We start from the raw sequence: 15744 nt of genomic DNA, 5'->3' as shown, positions 1-15744 counted from the left end.
CTGTTCTTGGTCTCTATCAATGCCAAGACTTCTAAGATTACATTCGTAGGTGTGTTGGAAGCTGGTCTCAAGGCTGATGCGCATCAAGATGGTCATCTGGATAGGTTGAAGCGGGAATGTCGTGTTGGCTTGTCTGTCCTGGGTAAACCAAGGGTTCCCAGTCGGGCACAAAGTACCCAAAGAGGTTCATTACGTCAGTTCCCATGAAGGTATTGGGTCCCATGGGGAGCCCCTCAATGTCCATGGGACCTCCCACCCCAGGTGGCCCTGATCCAACAGCCAGATTCATCTGTAGTATCCCAGATTAGCATGAGGAGTGTTGTGGGATGACGGAGAAGCTATGACGTACCTCCGAGAGATCAGCAGCGACATCCATGGCTGCGAATTCCTCAATATCATCATGCGGCAGAGACCAGTGAGGTTGAGAAAACAGCGTCTGTCCGGTGTCTGGAAGCGGCTGCTGTGTTGCGCCGCCGGCTATGCTCTGGCCGTTGACATCGCCAACATACGTTCTTGCGATGTGTGCGAACTCGCCAATTATCGAGCCCGGAATGACACCCTGGGACACATACTCCAGCTGGCCGGCGTGACCAACGACCATGTCGAGCAAAGCGAGGTTGGATGCAACCTGCTGCCCTTTAGGGTTGTGGATGACAAGGTCGAATAGAACGAAGAAGCCCGTGATAGGAATACCTACAAGCATCCTGTACAAACGAGGGTGTAAGCTTGAATAGATTCTCAAGAAGAGATTACGTACCACATGGGTGTATAAGGTGCCACCTCAATAAGCGACGTGAGTTCTAGAAGACATCGAGAAGTCTTCTCCACCGTCTTGAAGACAGTTTCTCTCCTATCATGGTTTGATGGTGACAGGTGACGAAGGGCCATCCTCGAGATGATCTGAAGAAAGCTGTTGTAGAAGAAGTGCATGACAAGAGCTACTGCCTGCGTCTCGGAGGAAACGGGCAAGGCAGCAGGCTTGATTGAACCCCCTGGCCTAAAGCCATTATCTGGCAAAGCAGCCCTCCAGTCTTCGATTTCCTCGGTCAACTGGTCCACAATGTCCAGAAAGTATTCGTCTGCATTGTCCGAGACCCCAACCGAGAATAGTGAGGTATATGCTCGAGACAGGAGGCGAGCGTAGCGAATGAAGGCCACAAACCAGTTGAAGTCTCCAAAGTAGGATTCGGGCGTGCTGGGGATAGGACAGGAAATATCGCAGTCGCTGAAGCCCTTCTGACCGTTAACCCAGGGACCGATTGCGGAAGAACATTCTGGGTCCAACTACTCACCGAGCTCCGACCATGATGAAAGCTGGTGACCTTTTCTAGACCATATAGGACCCAGAAAGTCTTTCTATACGCCTGCGTTGCATAGTTGCTGAACCTCGCTTCCGCCAGGTTCTGCGCTCTTCTCACCGCCTCTGATATAATAATGTGATCGAGTCCTATCGAAGACATCCCCAGAGAGTATATTGTCATGGCTGTGAGAGCCTGCAGTGTGGTGAGAGAGTCTGGGAGAAGCATCAGATCAGTGAAGTGGGCCAGAGCGGCCGAGAATAGTTCCCACGACTCTCCCCTCCCTGGCTCGTAACTGCCTCCCCCATCGTACTGGCTTCCGAGTGCGAGGACTGTGTAATATAACGAAGTCCATGATTTGCTCCTGGGTATGGTGTTGGGTTGGCCCTGAGCAGCTGCCGTGGCTTCAAAAGCCGCGCGGTCCAAGAAGGGGAAGCGCGGATGGACGCGTTCGAAGTACACTATGCTCAGTCAGCTCGCATTCCAAAATTTGAACAACTCTGAAGAATCGGGAAAAAAAGTCGCACGTTTTATGCATTGCAGCACTCGGGCTCTGTCGTTTAGACATGCGGGTGGTTGCTTATGGTGGGCTGATAGGTCGGTGCTGAAGTTGGAGGCACTTCTCAAATGATGTTGGACGGTGCTGGATATTCGTGCAACCAGTTCGCTCACTCTGTCGTGGCCGAGGCATTGGGACAGGGACTTCAGTCGAGCTTCCGAGAAGAACGTGAGGCTGCTGTCACCGACGACTGAAGGTGGCATAAGCGATGATCCTGTATTTCGATTCGGGTTGAACGCCCATGGCGGACGGCACTCACCGAAGACGCCGTTTCCCTTGGTTTTGTCTTCGCATCAGAAAAATCGCATCTTATTTTGGGGGGATCTCGGGTGTCTCACTTTGACAAAATGCGATCTGCTAGGGTTTGTCCTGGTGGATGTGGACTCCTCCGCGCGTTCAATGACACGATCCACCAACAGATCCGGGATCCGGTGCGGTCCGGCCCGCCCAGCATCGGAGGATGCGGACGGCGGAGTGGGGTCCGCATCCGAGTTGCTCGCATTCGGTGGCTTCGGGGATGGTGGAGTTGCGAAGTCTATGACGGAGACAGTGCAGTTTTGAGCACCATCACCAGACCCCTCAGCACCATTACTGATGGTCATGAACTGTCGAACTACTATATACGGCATCATGGTCAGCACCGTATAGTGGCGTAACAAGGGTATATGCAAGCTGGACAACCCGTAATTGGTAGAGGTATCTTACCATTCGGTCGGCGGCCTAGCTTCCTCACGCTGAAGATGCACTCGGTTTTCCGGCGCTTGAGTTCCCAAACAGTCAACATCTCCCGAGCCCCATACCGAATCAGATCTCGCGACAGAACTTACGACGCAGTTGGCACATGGGCCCGGCGATCCTAGTCATCGATGATGTCAGCTTTTGTTCACCGAGAATTCGAGCAATGGCAGAGTCAACCGTACCGGAACAACGGACTTTGCGATTAGTACACGCATCGCAGGACTTGTGAGTTCTCGAGTTGGCGACTTCGGTGGTCATGCTCGGTAGATCGCGAACCCTTTGGGATAAACCTCAACGGGAAGCGTACGGGGGAATCGAAACCTCGGGTTTTGTGGCGTGGGGATACTGGTGGCTTTAGACTGGGAGGCCGGGCCACAAAGCCACGCGAGTCGGACGCGGCCTCGGGACCGATTTTCCCAATCCGGCAGTGGGTCCCGAGCTTCGGGTTCTCTAGCAGAAACTCACCGACCCCTATGTCACGACGCCAAGCGTTCTGCAGGTGGCTCGGGTCCAAAGCGACGAATCAGATTTTGAGAATACGATTATTGACTTTGAATATTCAATGCTATGCTAGTTCTTTACAGTTGACTTTTCCAGTAGCCACCCATTCGTCCGTCTGTTACCCACAAGCCCCTAGTAGATCGCTTCAGCAATCGTGTAGACTGGGAACGGCCAAAACAACACGACTGAGAAAACGCCAACGTACCTGGTTAAAAAAGTCAATGTTTCCTGATCTCTCGTTTCAGAATATCCACGGGTAAACCTACTGTGCGACTCTCACTCCAGCTTTCTTGATTAATTTTGGCCAATCCCCCGGCTGAGACTGAGTCCTCTGAGGAAAAAGCTCGCGAGAAAGTGGCTGTGTCGAAGCAAAACGTGCTTGAAGTACTGGGAATGGTCTGTGCGAGAGCTGTCGCGCGAACCTAGCAGCATGAAGACTCATTTTTGAGATTGATCCGAGTCGATTTAGATGATAGACTTTGTGCAGTTGAAGCGCAATCGAGGTTGTAGATTGATTTCTTGCCAGCGTTTCATTTTGAAAGTTCCATGGCCGCATTGCTCTTGGACATTTATATTCAAATCGTCCATAGATGCCAGATGCCGACAGAACGTCTTGGTCACGCGAACTAGCACCTGGCGTTGTTCGGCGTCTGATTGTTCGACAACCGAGGGCGAACAGTCATCTTTGGGTCGCCCAGCCGAAGCAAATGATTCCAAGGCACGCTGAAATTTCAGAACAGATGCCGAACACTCATACGCGACGCAAGAAAGAGTTTGCCCGGGAACTTACAATTTTTTTTGGGATGCGGAGGCCGGGATTCACGGTGGTACGATTCTCTCGGTGATGTGGGTCCAACGGTGTTTGCCTTGACCGGGCTGTCCGGAGGAATCGGGGTCTGTCCGGAGGTTGACTGAGATAAAACAAGCATTTTCAACCCGAAGGTCAGCTTAGCAGGGTGTCATTCCTATTTTTAGACCCGCTTGCGGTGCTGGATTCATTTCCGTGACCCGGCCGGCCTTGCGGCTCTTCATGGCATACATCATCAATCACCCAGCTAAAGCTCGCCAAGCTCAGTGATGTCGGGGCAATGATGCCTGCTTACAGATGCCCGGAGTTTATCTGCTAAAGGACGAATAATAGTTTTCTACATAAAAAAATGAAGTTTTCTTTATGGCCAATCTTTTTCTTTATTTTTTTCAAAGGCTTGTACCGTATGCTGATGGCCGCCCTGTCAGGCCAACAAGAGGCCGCCAGACATAGGGGTGCGCAAGGCACAGGTACCTGCACAGGTTGGCTTTGACTGAGTGAATGATTTGAGACCCAAGGTATTTATTTCTCCGCGATGAATCGATTTTGCTCGAAACCGAACCACCCAGGAACACGTACCACCCTCCTTTTGCTTTCTATGCCATCTCGACGTTCGTGCTTCCTCGTTAGGGCGGAGGCGTAGAGTCGTGAGTGAAGGATTGAAATCCATGTTCATGAGCCCCATCGGCTTAGGCGCTTTCACTGAAGATGTTCGCCACAGTCCACTTCCAATACAACGCTGACCGCAGCCTGCTTCTTGCGAGCATTGTCACCTCCAATAGCTTCAGTTTCCCATCATCTTCAAAAGCTCGACGAGGAAGGACCATCATGTTGTGAGTTTCCAGGTACTCGTTTGCCTGAGATCTTCGAGTAAAGTACAATATCAACTGTTTCTTTCTTGTCGTGAGTACAAGTGGTCTTGACTTCAACGCCTAGGTGCAGGAGAGGAAGCTGGGGTCCCCGCAGAATGCGTGCATGTTCTCCACAAACCTCTGAAGGCCCAAGGACGCCAAAAGATCTCCAGACATTCACATGTTACTGTGTGTTTACGTGTATTCTGCAAAGAAGTCCCAACTATCAGAAATATGAAATATTGACAAACTTCAAACAGTTTCGTGATGCGATATGGTTGTCGGCAATTATGCACCGCCGAGAAATAACATAACAGCGTGAAAAACACGTCCCTTGAACATGAGATTGTTCAGTTGGTTGGACCCATAACCTTGCGGATTTCTCCACTGGAAACGGCTAGACTCATGCATCCCGCTCATGATATTCCACCGAGCCCTTGTGAATGCGCAGTCTGATCATGGCTGCAGCCTAACGCTTACGCAAGTGAGGTTGCTCAACAAAAGTCTCGTCTGAAGTCGAGAACCCCCTCCTTCCCCTCACTGCTTTCGTCGCCGCTGGACTGTTGTTGGCTGTATCCCTGCAGCGCCGAACTATCATCGAAAATGTCATCTTTGCAGGATCTCGACGATGTTTTCAACTACGTTATCGTCGGTGGCGGTACTGCCGGCCTGGTCGTCGCCTCAAGGCTCACTGAGAATCCTGAGGTCCGCGTCCTGGTAGTGGAAGCTGGGTCTGATCAGAGTGCGAACCCGTTGGTGCTGACACCCGGCCTCGTGGCTGGCTTGTATGGAAAGGAGGAATATGACTGGAACTTCACCTCGGTCCCTCAGGTATGTTCGCTGAGACGTGCTGCCGCTCAAATACTCTTTGGTGGTGCTGACTCTTGACAGGCAGGACTGAATAATCGTCGGATCAATCAGTCTCGTGGCAAGATGCTCGGCGGAAGTTCGGGTCTGAATTTCATGCTGATGCTCTACCCGACTAGGGGTGTTCTTGATGCTTGGGGTGCTCTGGGAAATGACGGCTGGGACTATGATTCTCTCGCGCCGTACTTTCGCAAGTTTGCCACCGATCATCCGCCTTCACAGTCGACGAAAGATATTGTCGGGTTGGGCTACCACGACGACGCCTTGAACGGAAATGGTCCCCTGCAAGTTTCCTTTGGCGAGGGCTACAGCGCTATGAACACGGCCTGGATGAGCACCTTTGAGAAGCTCGGGCTGGGCATGACTGGAGATCCGCGCGGTGGCAAGGCTTTTGGGGCTTTCCAGAACCCTTGCAGCATTGATCCGGAGACCAAAACTCGAAGCTATGCAGCAAACGCCTATTACACAACCGAAGTTTCAAGTAGGGCGAATCTTGTTGTATTGACGGAGGCTTTGGTGAAGAAAATCAATTTCAATACAACAAGCGGCGATGCTGTAGCCACTGGAGTCCAGGTGGTTGCAAAGAAGGGAGAAGAGAAGGACATCTCAGCCAAGAACGAAGTCATTTTGGCAGCAGGAGCGCTTCAGACTCCCCAACTCCTAGAATTGTCCGGTATTGGAGGCAGGCAACATCTTGAACGCCACGGAGTCCCCGTTATTGTGGACAATCCCAACGTGGGCGAGAACATGCAAGATCACCCTGTCGTCTGCCAAAGCTTCGAAGTCAGCGACGGCGTGCCCTCGGGCGATGTTCTGCGTGATGCCAACATTCTGAATGCCCTCGTCGGTCAATACCAGGCGACCCGAGAGGGTCCATTGGGTCAAAGCACAATCAGTTCAGCGTATACACCACTCGCTGATGGCAGCGGCCTCGTCCAAAAGGAGGGGAAGACAAATCTCTTCGAATCTCACAAGGATCAAATTGAGACCTCGGCAGCTAAGCTTGTGCGCTCTCTTGTTGAGTCTCCGGACGAGCCGACCTGCCAGTACCTCCTATTCCCATCCCAAATCACGATCAATGACCACCCTGCGAACATGGCCGAGTATATCCTGCCGTCCCATCCGGACAACTACATTACGGTCATGACGGTGCTGAACCACCCTTTCTCGCGCGGCTGCGTGCACATCACGAGCCCTGATTTCAAAGAGTTGCCGGTATGGGATCCGCGATACAACGCGAATCCCCTGGACTTGGAGCTGCTTGCACGCAATGTGCAATTTGTTGAGAAGATTGTGGGAACGGAGCCATTTGACGGTCTCATCAAAGCTGGGGGCAAACGCTTGCCTGAAATCAAGGGCAGTGATCTGGAAAGTGCGAAGGAGATTGTGAGGCAGCGGCAGATCTCCATTTTCCACGTTTCGGGAAGCTGTGCCATGATGCCGCGCGAGCAGGGCGGTGTCGTTGACGATAGGCTGCGTGTCTATGGCACGAAGAAGCTTCGCATCGTGGATGCTAGCATCTTCCCCATCGAGCCTTCAGGAAACATACAGAGTACCGTGTATGCTGTCGCGGAGAGGGCAGCCGACCTAATCAAGCAGGACAGGAATAGTGCGAAGAACTAAACATTTTGGGGTAGATGTTTTCCATCTATAGTGGATCAAAATATAGAAACCTGCTCATGAATACGTGAAGTCTATTATTCAATTCATGGGCTAGAAGCTTAATCTCAGAGACATTGAAAAGATTTATGAGGGTCAGCTCGGTGGAAAATGACGGACAGTAGCACGTGCATCAATGCGGCAGTTGTGTAGCTTGGTGGTGGGTGATGTAAAATTTCCAAGAGCCCGGTCAAGGTTCTCAATAGATATCCTTTTATCATTCTAAAGTAGGCTAAAATCGCTCTCAAGCCGCTAAATTGCCATCGTCGCGTCGTCAAATGAAGGTGGTGTGTACCTTGCAAATAGGGTCAAGAAAGTCTCTAAATTCCATCCAGAATTCAATGGTCATACCCCAAATCCAGTTTTCCAAATTGCGGACCTCAGAAGCTTAAATGTTGCCAATCTTCCCGATGAGAAAGTCGACGGCTTCGGGAACCCGTTTCACGTAGTCCAGATGAGAGGGCTCGACCTCCAAGGTGCCTTTGCAGACTTCGTCTGCATCGTTACAAATAATCTTGACCCTATCTTTCGGAAACTTGGGAATCTGCCCCTTGTCCTGGGTGTTCTGCGTATCGCCATAAGTGATGACGCCAAGTATTCTGTTCTTGGTCGAGTCCGAAAGACTCTCGATTGATCGATGGGCCACAGCGGCTCCCTGACTGTAAATGATTGTGTTATTACCTTTTCATGCACTAGAGTACCATTCAGAATACGAATAAGAAGTAGGCTTACCTATATCCTCCAGCCACCAGCTTCGCATTCGGACACTTTGAGGCGGCATCGTTCAGAAGTTTCCTCATCGTTGCGACGCCGTCAGGATCGGCGCCGCCAGGGAGGAAATTGGGAGTAAGTGCTGCGGCATAATCAACTCCTTCGGTCGCTACTCTGTTATCCCCGTACTTTTTCTTCAAGCCGTCTGAAGTTGGGGGTCCAACGGTCGAGCCCTGGTGTCACGCTTTGACGTCAGCTCCGTCTGATGTGGTCGAGCTATGCGAATACGGACGCCTCAAAGCGGTCGCGCATCCGAGTCGGGACGGGCAACTCACCATGTTTCCGGTCTCCACAGATCCACGGGCGAAGATGAAAATGACATCACGGCAGCCGCCTCTGGTGAATTCTTTTGCTACTGTGCCAGTCTCGCGTGTGTCGAGCTTGGGTGCGGTTTCGATCTCTTTGCTGCTGATGGGATAGATAGGGCTGGAGAAGGCGACGGAGGCAAGAATCAGAGGGATGAAGGCCTTCATAGCGGTCACTGACAACTTGGAATCTTTCTGAGACTTTGGTCCGTGGTTGGATATATGCCGACGTTATGTCCAGTTCGGAAATTTGGAGATATCTAAAAGACACAAGTATTTGCTTCACAAAAGACACACCACAGCGTCCGTGGTCAGACGCGTTGTCTTTATACTTGAATCCTTTGTATTGGTGTACGATGTCTCGCCGCAACGTTAGGTCATGATGGCAAAGTTGCGGGGCCCGCATTGTACGCTTCACCGAACATCATTCAAGATTGGCTCAGGACAGGCTATGCATCAAGCTCCCGACCGGAGAGCATCGACGGAACCCCATATTCTAGTGGTGGCCATCTCAATACAATGACCGCACATGGCAAACGCGGCTTTGACTGACAGGAGGATGCACATGGGACGGGTCCTTCCGTCATTAAGGCCACCTTCCAGGGATCCCGGACGAGCGGGAACTCGGTTGTCCGAGCCTCCAAATACCGCCTTTTTCGTCGCATGAGAATCTGTTTTAGGAGACGTATTCGCGGAGAACAGGCTAGAACCAAGGCAAGATTTGTTGCTTAAGAACGCTGGGTCGTTCTGCCCCTGTCTTGGTCGCGGTGATGTCAGTGCCCTCTACCAGCCACGACCTCCATCTGACTTCGACATCCAATGACAACAGCCAACAGCCCTAGAACTCTAATGCCATGGAGCATGAAAGCCCAGTCAAACCACGGACTACAGTCCTTTCCGACCCGACTAACTGCATGCAGCACGACTGTAGGGTCCTGTTGTGGTGCTTGCTTGTTGATGTGTTGAGCACAGACGGTGTTCGTCATGTTCATGGTCTCAGCTAGAGAAAGATTTAAGAAACAACATGTATCCGATATTTTTTTGTTTCGTAATCATGTGGATTGTCAGAATGTCTATCTGCACAATTTGCCAAATCTTGTCAATACGAGCGTGCCACGTACAGCTCAAGCTAAGTTGAAGCCGTGTGGTAGGCGCACGCTGACCTTGAGGCACAGCAGTTCAAGTTGCAAGTAGGGGGTGGTACTCAAGACTGATCTCAATGTCGAGAAGTCAAAATTTTCATAACCTTCGCAAAGCGGAATGGTTGATGTAATTGATCTGGCAGCCCCGATACTCGGGATAGTCTTAGACTCGTAGTTGATTTCATCCTTTTTTCCGTCACCCTCGCCTCTTCTGAAACACCACTGGAAATATTCGACTCAATAGCCGGAAAATAGCGCTCATCATTGGAATTGATATCCATTATGATGTTAGCCTAGGTATCTGCGGAGATTTGGGTTCTGAGAGGTGCTGGTTCTGTACGCTGAACAGCACTTAGCAATTGGTCGAAATCGTCGGAACTTCTTCGTAAGTCCGCTTCGTTCCCATTGGTAATCGACTTCAAGGTTCTTACATTCTTCAAAGTTGACGCCCTAGGCAAGTTTATTTCTTACGATTATCACGTTAACCCTTGTGACGAAGCTCATAATACCTACCGAAGATGTACTCTGCTATCAAACAAACGGGTCTAACTGATGCAGGCACTGCAAGCCAAGAGGAGCATATATAATTAAACAGATGTGAATCGTCGTCTCAGTTGTCGGTCCAAGCAGCAGTCGTCAAACAGGTCCTACATTCTCCCCAGACAAAAACCGCCGGTTCAAAGACAAGACGAATAGCCAGGTCTTGAAGTCGGGACCAAGCACGGTCGAATTTACACCGCTGTTTAAAAGGGCTTCCACAGTCGACTGCAGAACACCTCGCAGCGGAAGGTGACTCTTGTGGATAGTCGAAAGATATCATCAGTATATATGGTTCTGCATGCCTGATGAAATTGCGACCGACATGGTATGTTGGGCCGCAAAGGCGTTTGAAAGCGGCAAGGAACGTGAGTCAATCCGCTCGGTTGTCTCCGTCTCGCCAACTTCCGAGCACATCGTATTCAATAAATCGTCATGTTATCCGTCGCAAACACGGGGACTTAAGAGAACGTATCCCTTTTTCTGGCAGCAGAATCCTCAGGACCACCGCAGTCCTAAAAAATAGCGCAGTTTGATTTTGTTTCAATAGCTGAACCTTCGCCCCTTGATGCGTCAGACCTATCACGATCATACAAGCGCGCTTACATGGCTGAAAGTGTATAAAAGAAGTGATTGTGATTGACTGAGTATCTGCAATTTTCTTTCTGCGCAAACACATCAAAACCATCGCCGTCATGAAGTTCACCGCTGTCGCGTCGGCCATTTTTCTCCTCTTGGGGGCTGCAGCTGCTGGTCCAGCTGAAGCATCAAACAAACTCGTTCGTTTTGGTTCTTGTATGGACTGTTTAGCACAAGCTGACTTGATGCTTTCGAGTATTTAGACGGAACGACAAAACTGTTCATGCTGCGTCAACGGCGTAAGCACGTTTGCTAGCTGCAGTGGCTGTTGTGTTACCTCGTCGGCTTTGGGGACCTCCTGCACGGGCAAGGCTTGCGGAACCTAAGAGGGAAATTCGCGACTGGTTGAGGAGGAAGTTCATGCCTGGGCTGTTCAATGTGTGCATACCGAAAGCAACCCGTTAAGGTTTACAGCTTCGAAATTGTAGCTCTTGCCTTCAATTGCAGCTCGAAGTCAAGTTTCGCGGCCAAAGATTTTGAAAATATTCAAATATGTTTCATCAAGTTTGACGAGATGATTATTTCTTGGGCAATTAGCTATCGTATGCCAACGCCCCGTGAAGCGGAGGTGGTCATTTGTCTCAAGTACAGTCGTTGGCTGAACACCTCTGAACGCTGCTTATCGGACTGATTAAGGGATTGGGCGATTCTCAACTCTGTTAGGCAGCCTGACTGGGTCGGAAATCTGCCTTGTGAAGGCGCAGATGTAGGTGCATATGCAGGCTGACAATGATTTGTGCGCCAAAGAGCGGGGATGACAGCGCAAGTCATGTTTGTGTCATCAGGTCTGCAGCCTCACTTTGCCAGAGGCATTTTCTTATCTTCACGAAGACAAGGGCCAGCTTCAACTTTCCCTTCTTGCGTTGAACGCATTTCTCCGTGGCGCTCATTCCGCTCGTCTCAGAGCTTCAGTTTCCGCCATGTCCGATCCACTTTCGATAGCGGCCTCTGTCGCTGGCATCGTTTCGCTCTCAGCAGCTGTGTTCCAGCAGGTCACCAAATTTGCCAAAGAAGCAAAACATGCTGAAAAACATGTTAAGGAGCTCGCGAGCCAGACACGAAATCTCTCCGGCGTCTTGCAGAACCTTGCGCTACTGGCATCGTCTCTAGAAGATCAGGGGTCAGCAACCACTTTCAGGGCGCACCATCTATACGCATGCAGCAATACACTTTACAAGGTTGAAGAACGCCTTAAAAAGGCAGAACATGACTTTCTTTCAGGTAACAAAGCCAAGACTGTTCTCCGCAGTTTGAAGTGGCCGTTCTCTGCCGAGGAGACGAAATCTTTGTCAGCAGACATGGCTACTCATCGTAGCACTCTTGAGCTGGCTCTGTCGGCGGAAACCCTCGACAAATTGCTGCAATCTTTGGCGAGTCAAGAGGAGATTAAAGCCGGTCTTGATCTCTTGTCGCGTAAGGTGGACCGCATCAACGAAATCCAGACCCGTGTGGAAATTGACGGCCGACGACGAAAAGTCATCGATTTCTTTCTGAAGGTTAACCCTCAGCCAAATTTGCAGACAGCAATGCGCCTCCGACAACCTTTGACCGGATTATGGCTCACTGAAAGCAATCAGACCTATCTAAGGTGGCGCGACATCCCAAGTTCTTCACTCTGGCTCAGCGGTATCCCCGGGGCTGGGAAGACAGTTCTCTGTGGTGTCGTCATCGATGAAGTCCTACAATTGAGCAATGATTCAACGGCAGTCGCTTTCCACTTTTGTGACTACAAGAATCAGGACAGCCAAAACTTGGTTAATATTCTCTGTTCCATCGCTGTTCAGCTATCCCAGCAGAATGGAGAGGCCTTTTCGTTGCTCGAGGACCAGTTTGAACTTTTGAACCCTAGTGGGAAGCTTCCCAAAGAACCAGAGGCAGGAATGTTACTGGATCTCATTCCTAGGCTTTCATCCTTCTATGAGAAGGTTTATCTTGTCGTAGATGGCGTCGACGAATGTGGTGCGGGCATGGGTGAAGTTGCTGCAGAGCTAAGGCAGCTTTCGGAAGTTTGTCGCACCCTCAGCCTTGCTATATTCAGTCGAAACGAGCAAGAAATCCACGAAGAGCTCTCTGAGAGCTTCGCACACCTTGAAATAGCAGCGCATACGAAGGACATTGATCTTTATGTCTGCGCGGAGATGGGCAAACGAAGGCAGCTCAAGAAGATAAGACTCCAAAGTCCAGATTTGGCTGAAGAAATCCGGGAAAAGCTTGTCAATGGAGCCGAAGGAATGTGAGTTTCTCCACTTCAAATCGTATGCTGCGGATCAACATCTAAGACTTACTATAAGGTTCCGTTGGGTCGCCTGTCAACTTGACTATCTGTGCGAGCTCACGACAAACCGCGCTCGCCGAGATGCGTTGTCTTCGTTGCCCCCAACACTTCCAGAAACATATCACAGAATTCTCTTCAGGATTCTACAAGCAGGACCTGAGGTTGTAAACCTGGTCCGCAAGTCTCTTCACTGGATATCCCTCGACAGACTTCTTTCGTTGGGCGAATTACGCGAAGCTGTGTCCATTCCCGAAAGAATGACTCCTTACTTCAGTCACGACGATTTGGTAGATACCGATCGTATCGTTGAAGAATGTCGCAGTTTTATCAGAAAGCGATACGAAAAGCGGCCAACCCTAGGGGAACCACACGTTGAAACTTACATTGAGTTTGCACATTTCACCGTCGAGGAATACCTGAAGAGCATTGATCCTGAGAGTGACGTGGGAATTTTCAGACTTGACAACGAAACTGCTTTGATCGAGCTTTCTATGACCTGTGTCCGCTCCGTACTCATGACGAGGATTTGCTTTGACAACGAAGGTCTCGGCAAAATTGTTTTGGCAAGGTACATTACCAGAGCATTCCACTCAACCCCTTTCTACTACTATTCTATTCGCATGTTGTGCGGGACATCTTTCACCAACGATCAACAACACGACATCATATGGACTCATATCGAAGAATCTGTGGTTTTTAAAGACTGGGTTTTGTTGTTTGGCCCAGAAAAAAGCCCATCGTTTATTGCCGTTGCATTTGGTGCACTGCTTGGCACAGCCATGCACAATCCCACCGTCTCCCAGTTGCTTGTCTCAGATGACTATAAGTTGAATGAGAAAAGTGACGTTGACAACATCTTCCATCTTCTCTGCGTGGTTCTTTCATCCGATTTCACACCACTAAAGTTCGCGGCTGCGCTGGGGTTGCCACGACTGTGGTCTGTGCTATTCCAGAAACCGATCTGTGGCCTCTACGAGACTGTACAATCAAATCTTTGTTGTGCTATCAGAGGAACTAGGATTTTTATCCCGATGAAAATGTTTGGAAGCGGCTTTTGCAGAGCGTCTATTCCACGCTGCCGAAAGCTGCGGGAGAAAACAGCCACCCAAATGCTCAGAATCAATGTCACTGCAGAGATCATAACGGAGTCTACACCGCAATGGCCACAGCCAGAGCATATGTCACCTTTGTCATTTGCCATAATAGGACGACAAGACTCCGTCGTCGAAGCTTTGCTCCAGCACAACTTGATATTGAGCTCAACACAAATGAACTACATACGTGACTCTCTCAGTCGTCCAGCAGAAGGGTACGGTGATATTATTCGAATTCTTGCCGAGAGGCAGTCGCCAACTGTTGCCAGCCTGGCCCTCACACGGGTCCCATTCACGGGGTCGCATAACGCAGAGGCAGCTGCCGATGCCACGGACGACTGGGTCCTGCCGCCGTCGGTACATCTTTTGGCCCGGGCTATCTTACGGGGCGATACGCAACTTTGTAAAAGACTGTTCGCCGTAGGTATCTCTGTCGAAGCCAATCTTCCTGGCTGTGTGCAATGCCCAAAGAGACCCCTGTACCTTGTGATAGAGAACCTCAAGTTTTTTGAACCCAGGTCCGATATACTTACCCTAGTCCTTGGGCAGTCGAGTCTAGACGACTCGCAGTGTGGCGGCACCTGCCCACAGGTGCCACAGGTGGCCTGTGCAGCCCAGGGGCCCTCTAGGCCCTTCTTCTAGCCTCTAGCCTAGTAGACGGCCGACTTAGCTAAATTCATATATAATATATTATTACTACTTATTTATACCTATACCTCTATAGGTTATAAGCTTAGCGCTTAGATTACTAGTATCTATAGCCTTAAATTAAGCGTTTTTCTATCTTTATAATATTCTTCTCGTTTTTATAGTTATCTATATATTTATATAATCTAATTTAGCTAGTAAATAGTAATATAGTTTTTAATTATTCTTAATATATTAAACTACTACTATTTATATAAAAATTCACTTTATTAAGTAATATATTAAATAGTAATACTACTTTACTTTTTATAACTCTCTTTAATATATTAATTAATAATATCTTCCTTCTTAAGCTATTTTATTACTCTACTTATATCCTTTTAAATAATTAGTAATATAAATAAAAGTATTAAAACCTTTTTATTTTATATTCTTTAGCTAAAAAGTAAATCTAATTAGTAATCTTAATTAGTTTTTATTAATACTACTTTATAATTAAATTATATTAAGAAGTATATTAATAAAGATATCGTTAAGCTTAATAATAATATTACTATTAAGGAGAAGTAAGCTAAAGAGTATAATACTACTTTTATACTATTTATTAGCTTATATAACACTTTTATTAATAAATTACTTAATATAGGATAGAAAGATAATAATAATCTTTTTATATTTATATAAATACTTAAGAAGTATATTCTTAAGGTTTTTAAGGATATTATTAGTGCTTTTATTAATAAGTTTATTAAGGGCTTTACTTAAAACTATAAAACTCTTTATAATACTCTTAAGTATATCTAATACTTTTAGACTTATATTATTAACTTTATAAGTAATTTATCTAACTATCTATAAGCTATATTACTCTTAAATTACTTTAAAACTTACTTATAAGATCTTTATAAGTATTATATTAATAATAATAAGAAGCTTATATAGACTAATATTATTAAAACTATTTATACTTTTATTTAAGATAAAGAATAGAAAATAGGTTTATTACTCTATAAAGATAGATCTTAGCTTTAGTTATTAAACTTATATACTTC

The 15744-nt window shown here is 48.3% G+C and overlaps 5 protein-coding genes across 5 annotated transcripts; 2 read left to right on the top strand and 3 right to left on the bottom strand.

The window, feature by feature from the left end:
* Positions 1-67: 67 nt before the first annotated feature.
* Positions 68-2486, bottom strand: CGCS363_v002575 (putative transcriptional regulatory protein; the record flags this gene model as incomplete). Its single annotated transcript, XM_036634424.1, has 6 exons — positions 68-289; positions 350-704; positions 758-1233; positions 1293-1759; positions 2117-2132; positions 2196-2486. The coding sequence occupies 6 exons, from the start codon at positions 2484-2486 to the stop codon at positions 68-70; spliced, it is 1827 nt and encodes a 608-aa protein (XP_036499216.1).
* A 742-nt stretch (positions 2487-3228) lies between these two features.
* Positions 3229-3538, bottom strand: CGCS363_v002574 (uncharacterized protein; the record flags this gene model as incomplete). The annotated part of the gene is made up of 2 exons (XM_036634423.1): positions 3229-3301; positions 3363-3538. The coding sequence occupies 2 exons, from the start codon at positions 3536-3538 to the stop codon at positions 3229-3231; spliced, it is 249 nt and encodes an 82-aa protein (XP_036500209.1).
* Positions 3539-5358: 1820 nt separating this feature from the next.
* citC-2 (Dehydrogenase citC) lies at positions 5359-7245 on the top strand (the record flags this gene model as incomplete). The annotated part of the gene is made up of 2 exons (XM_036634422.1): positions 5359-5586; positions 5647-7245. 2 exons carry the CDS (start codon positions 5359-5361, stop codon positions 7243-7245), a joined length of 1827 nt encoding a protein of 608 aa, XP_036499981.1.
* A 424-nt stretch (positions 7246-7669) lies between these two features.
* On the bottom strand, positions 7670-8525 carry CGCS363_v002572 (putative cutinase 1; the record flags this gene model as incomplete). Its single annotated transcript, XM_036634421.1, has 3 exons — positions 7670-7940; positions 8014-8225; positions 8328-8525. 3 exons carry the CDS (start codon positions 8523-8525, stop codon positions 7670-7672), a joined length of 681 nt encoding a protein of 226 aa, XP_036499980.1.
* Positions 8526-11595: 3070 nt separating this feature from the next.
* CGCS363_v002571 (uncharacterized protein) lies at positions 11596-12912 on the top strand (the record flags this gene model as incomplete). The annotated part of the gene is made up of 1 exon (XM_036634420.1): positions 11596-12912. The coding sequence occupies one exon, from the start codon at positions 11596-11598 to the stop codon at positions 12910-12912; it is 1317 nt and encodes a 438-aa protein (XP_036499979.1).
* Between the last annotated feature and the right edge of the window lie 2832 nt (positions 12913-15744).

The sequence above is a fragment of the Colletotrichum siamense genome (assembly GCF_013390195.1).
Source record: "Colletotrichum siamense strain Cg363 chromosome Unknown KSG_Cg363_contig02, whole genome shotgun sequence".
In the NCBI taxonomy this organism is placed as follows: Eukaryota; Fungi; Ascomycota; class Sordariomycetes; order Glomerellales; family Glomerellaceae; genus Colletotrichum; species Colletotrichum siamense.
Note: the sequence above shows the minus strand (reverse complement) of the source record. Positions and strands in the feature narration are given on the sequence as shown.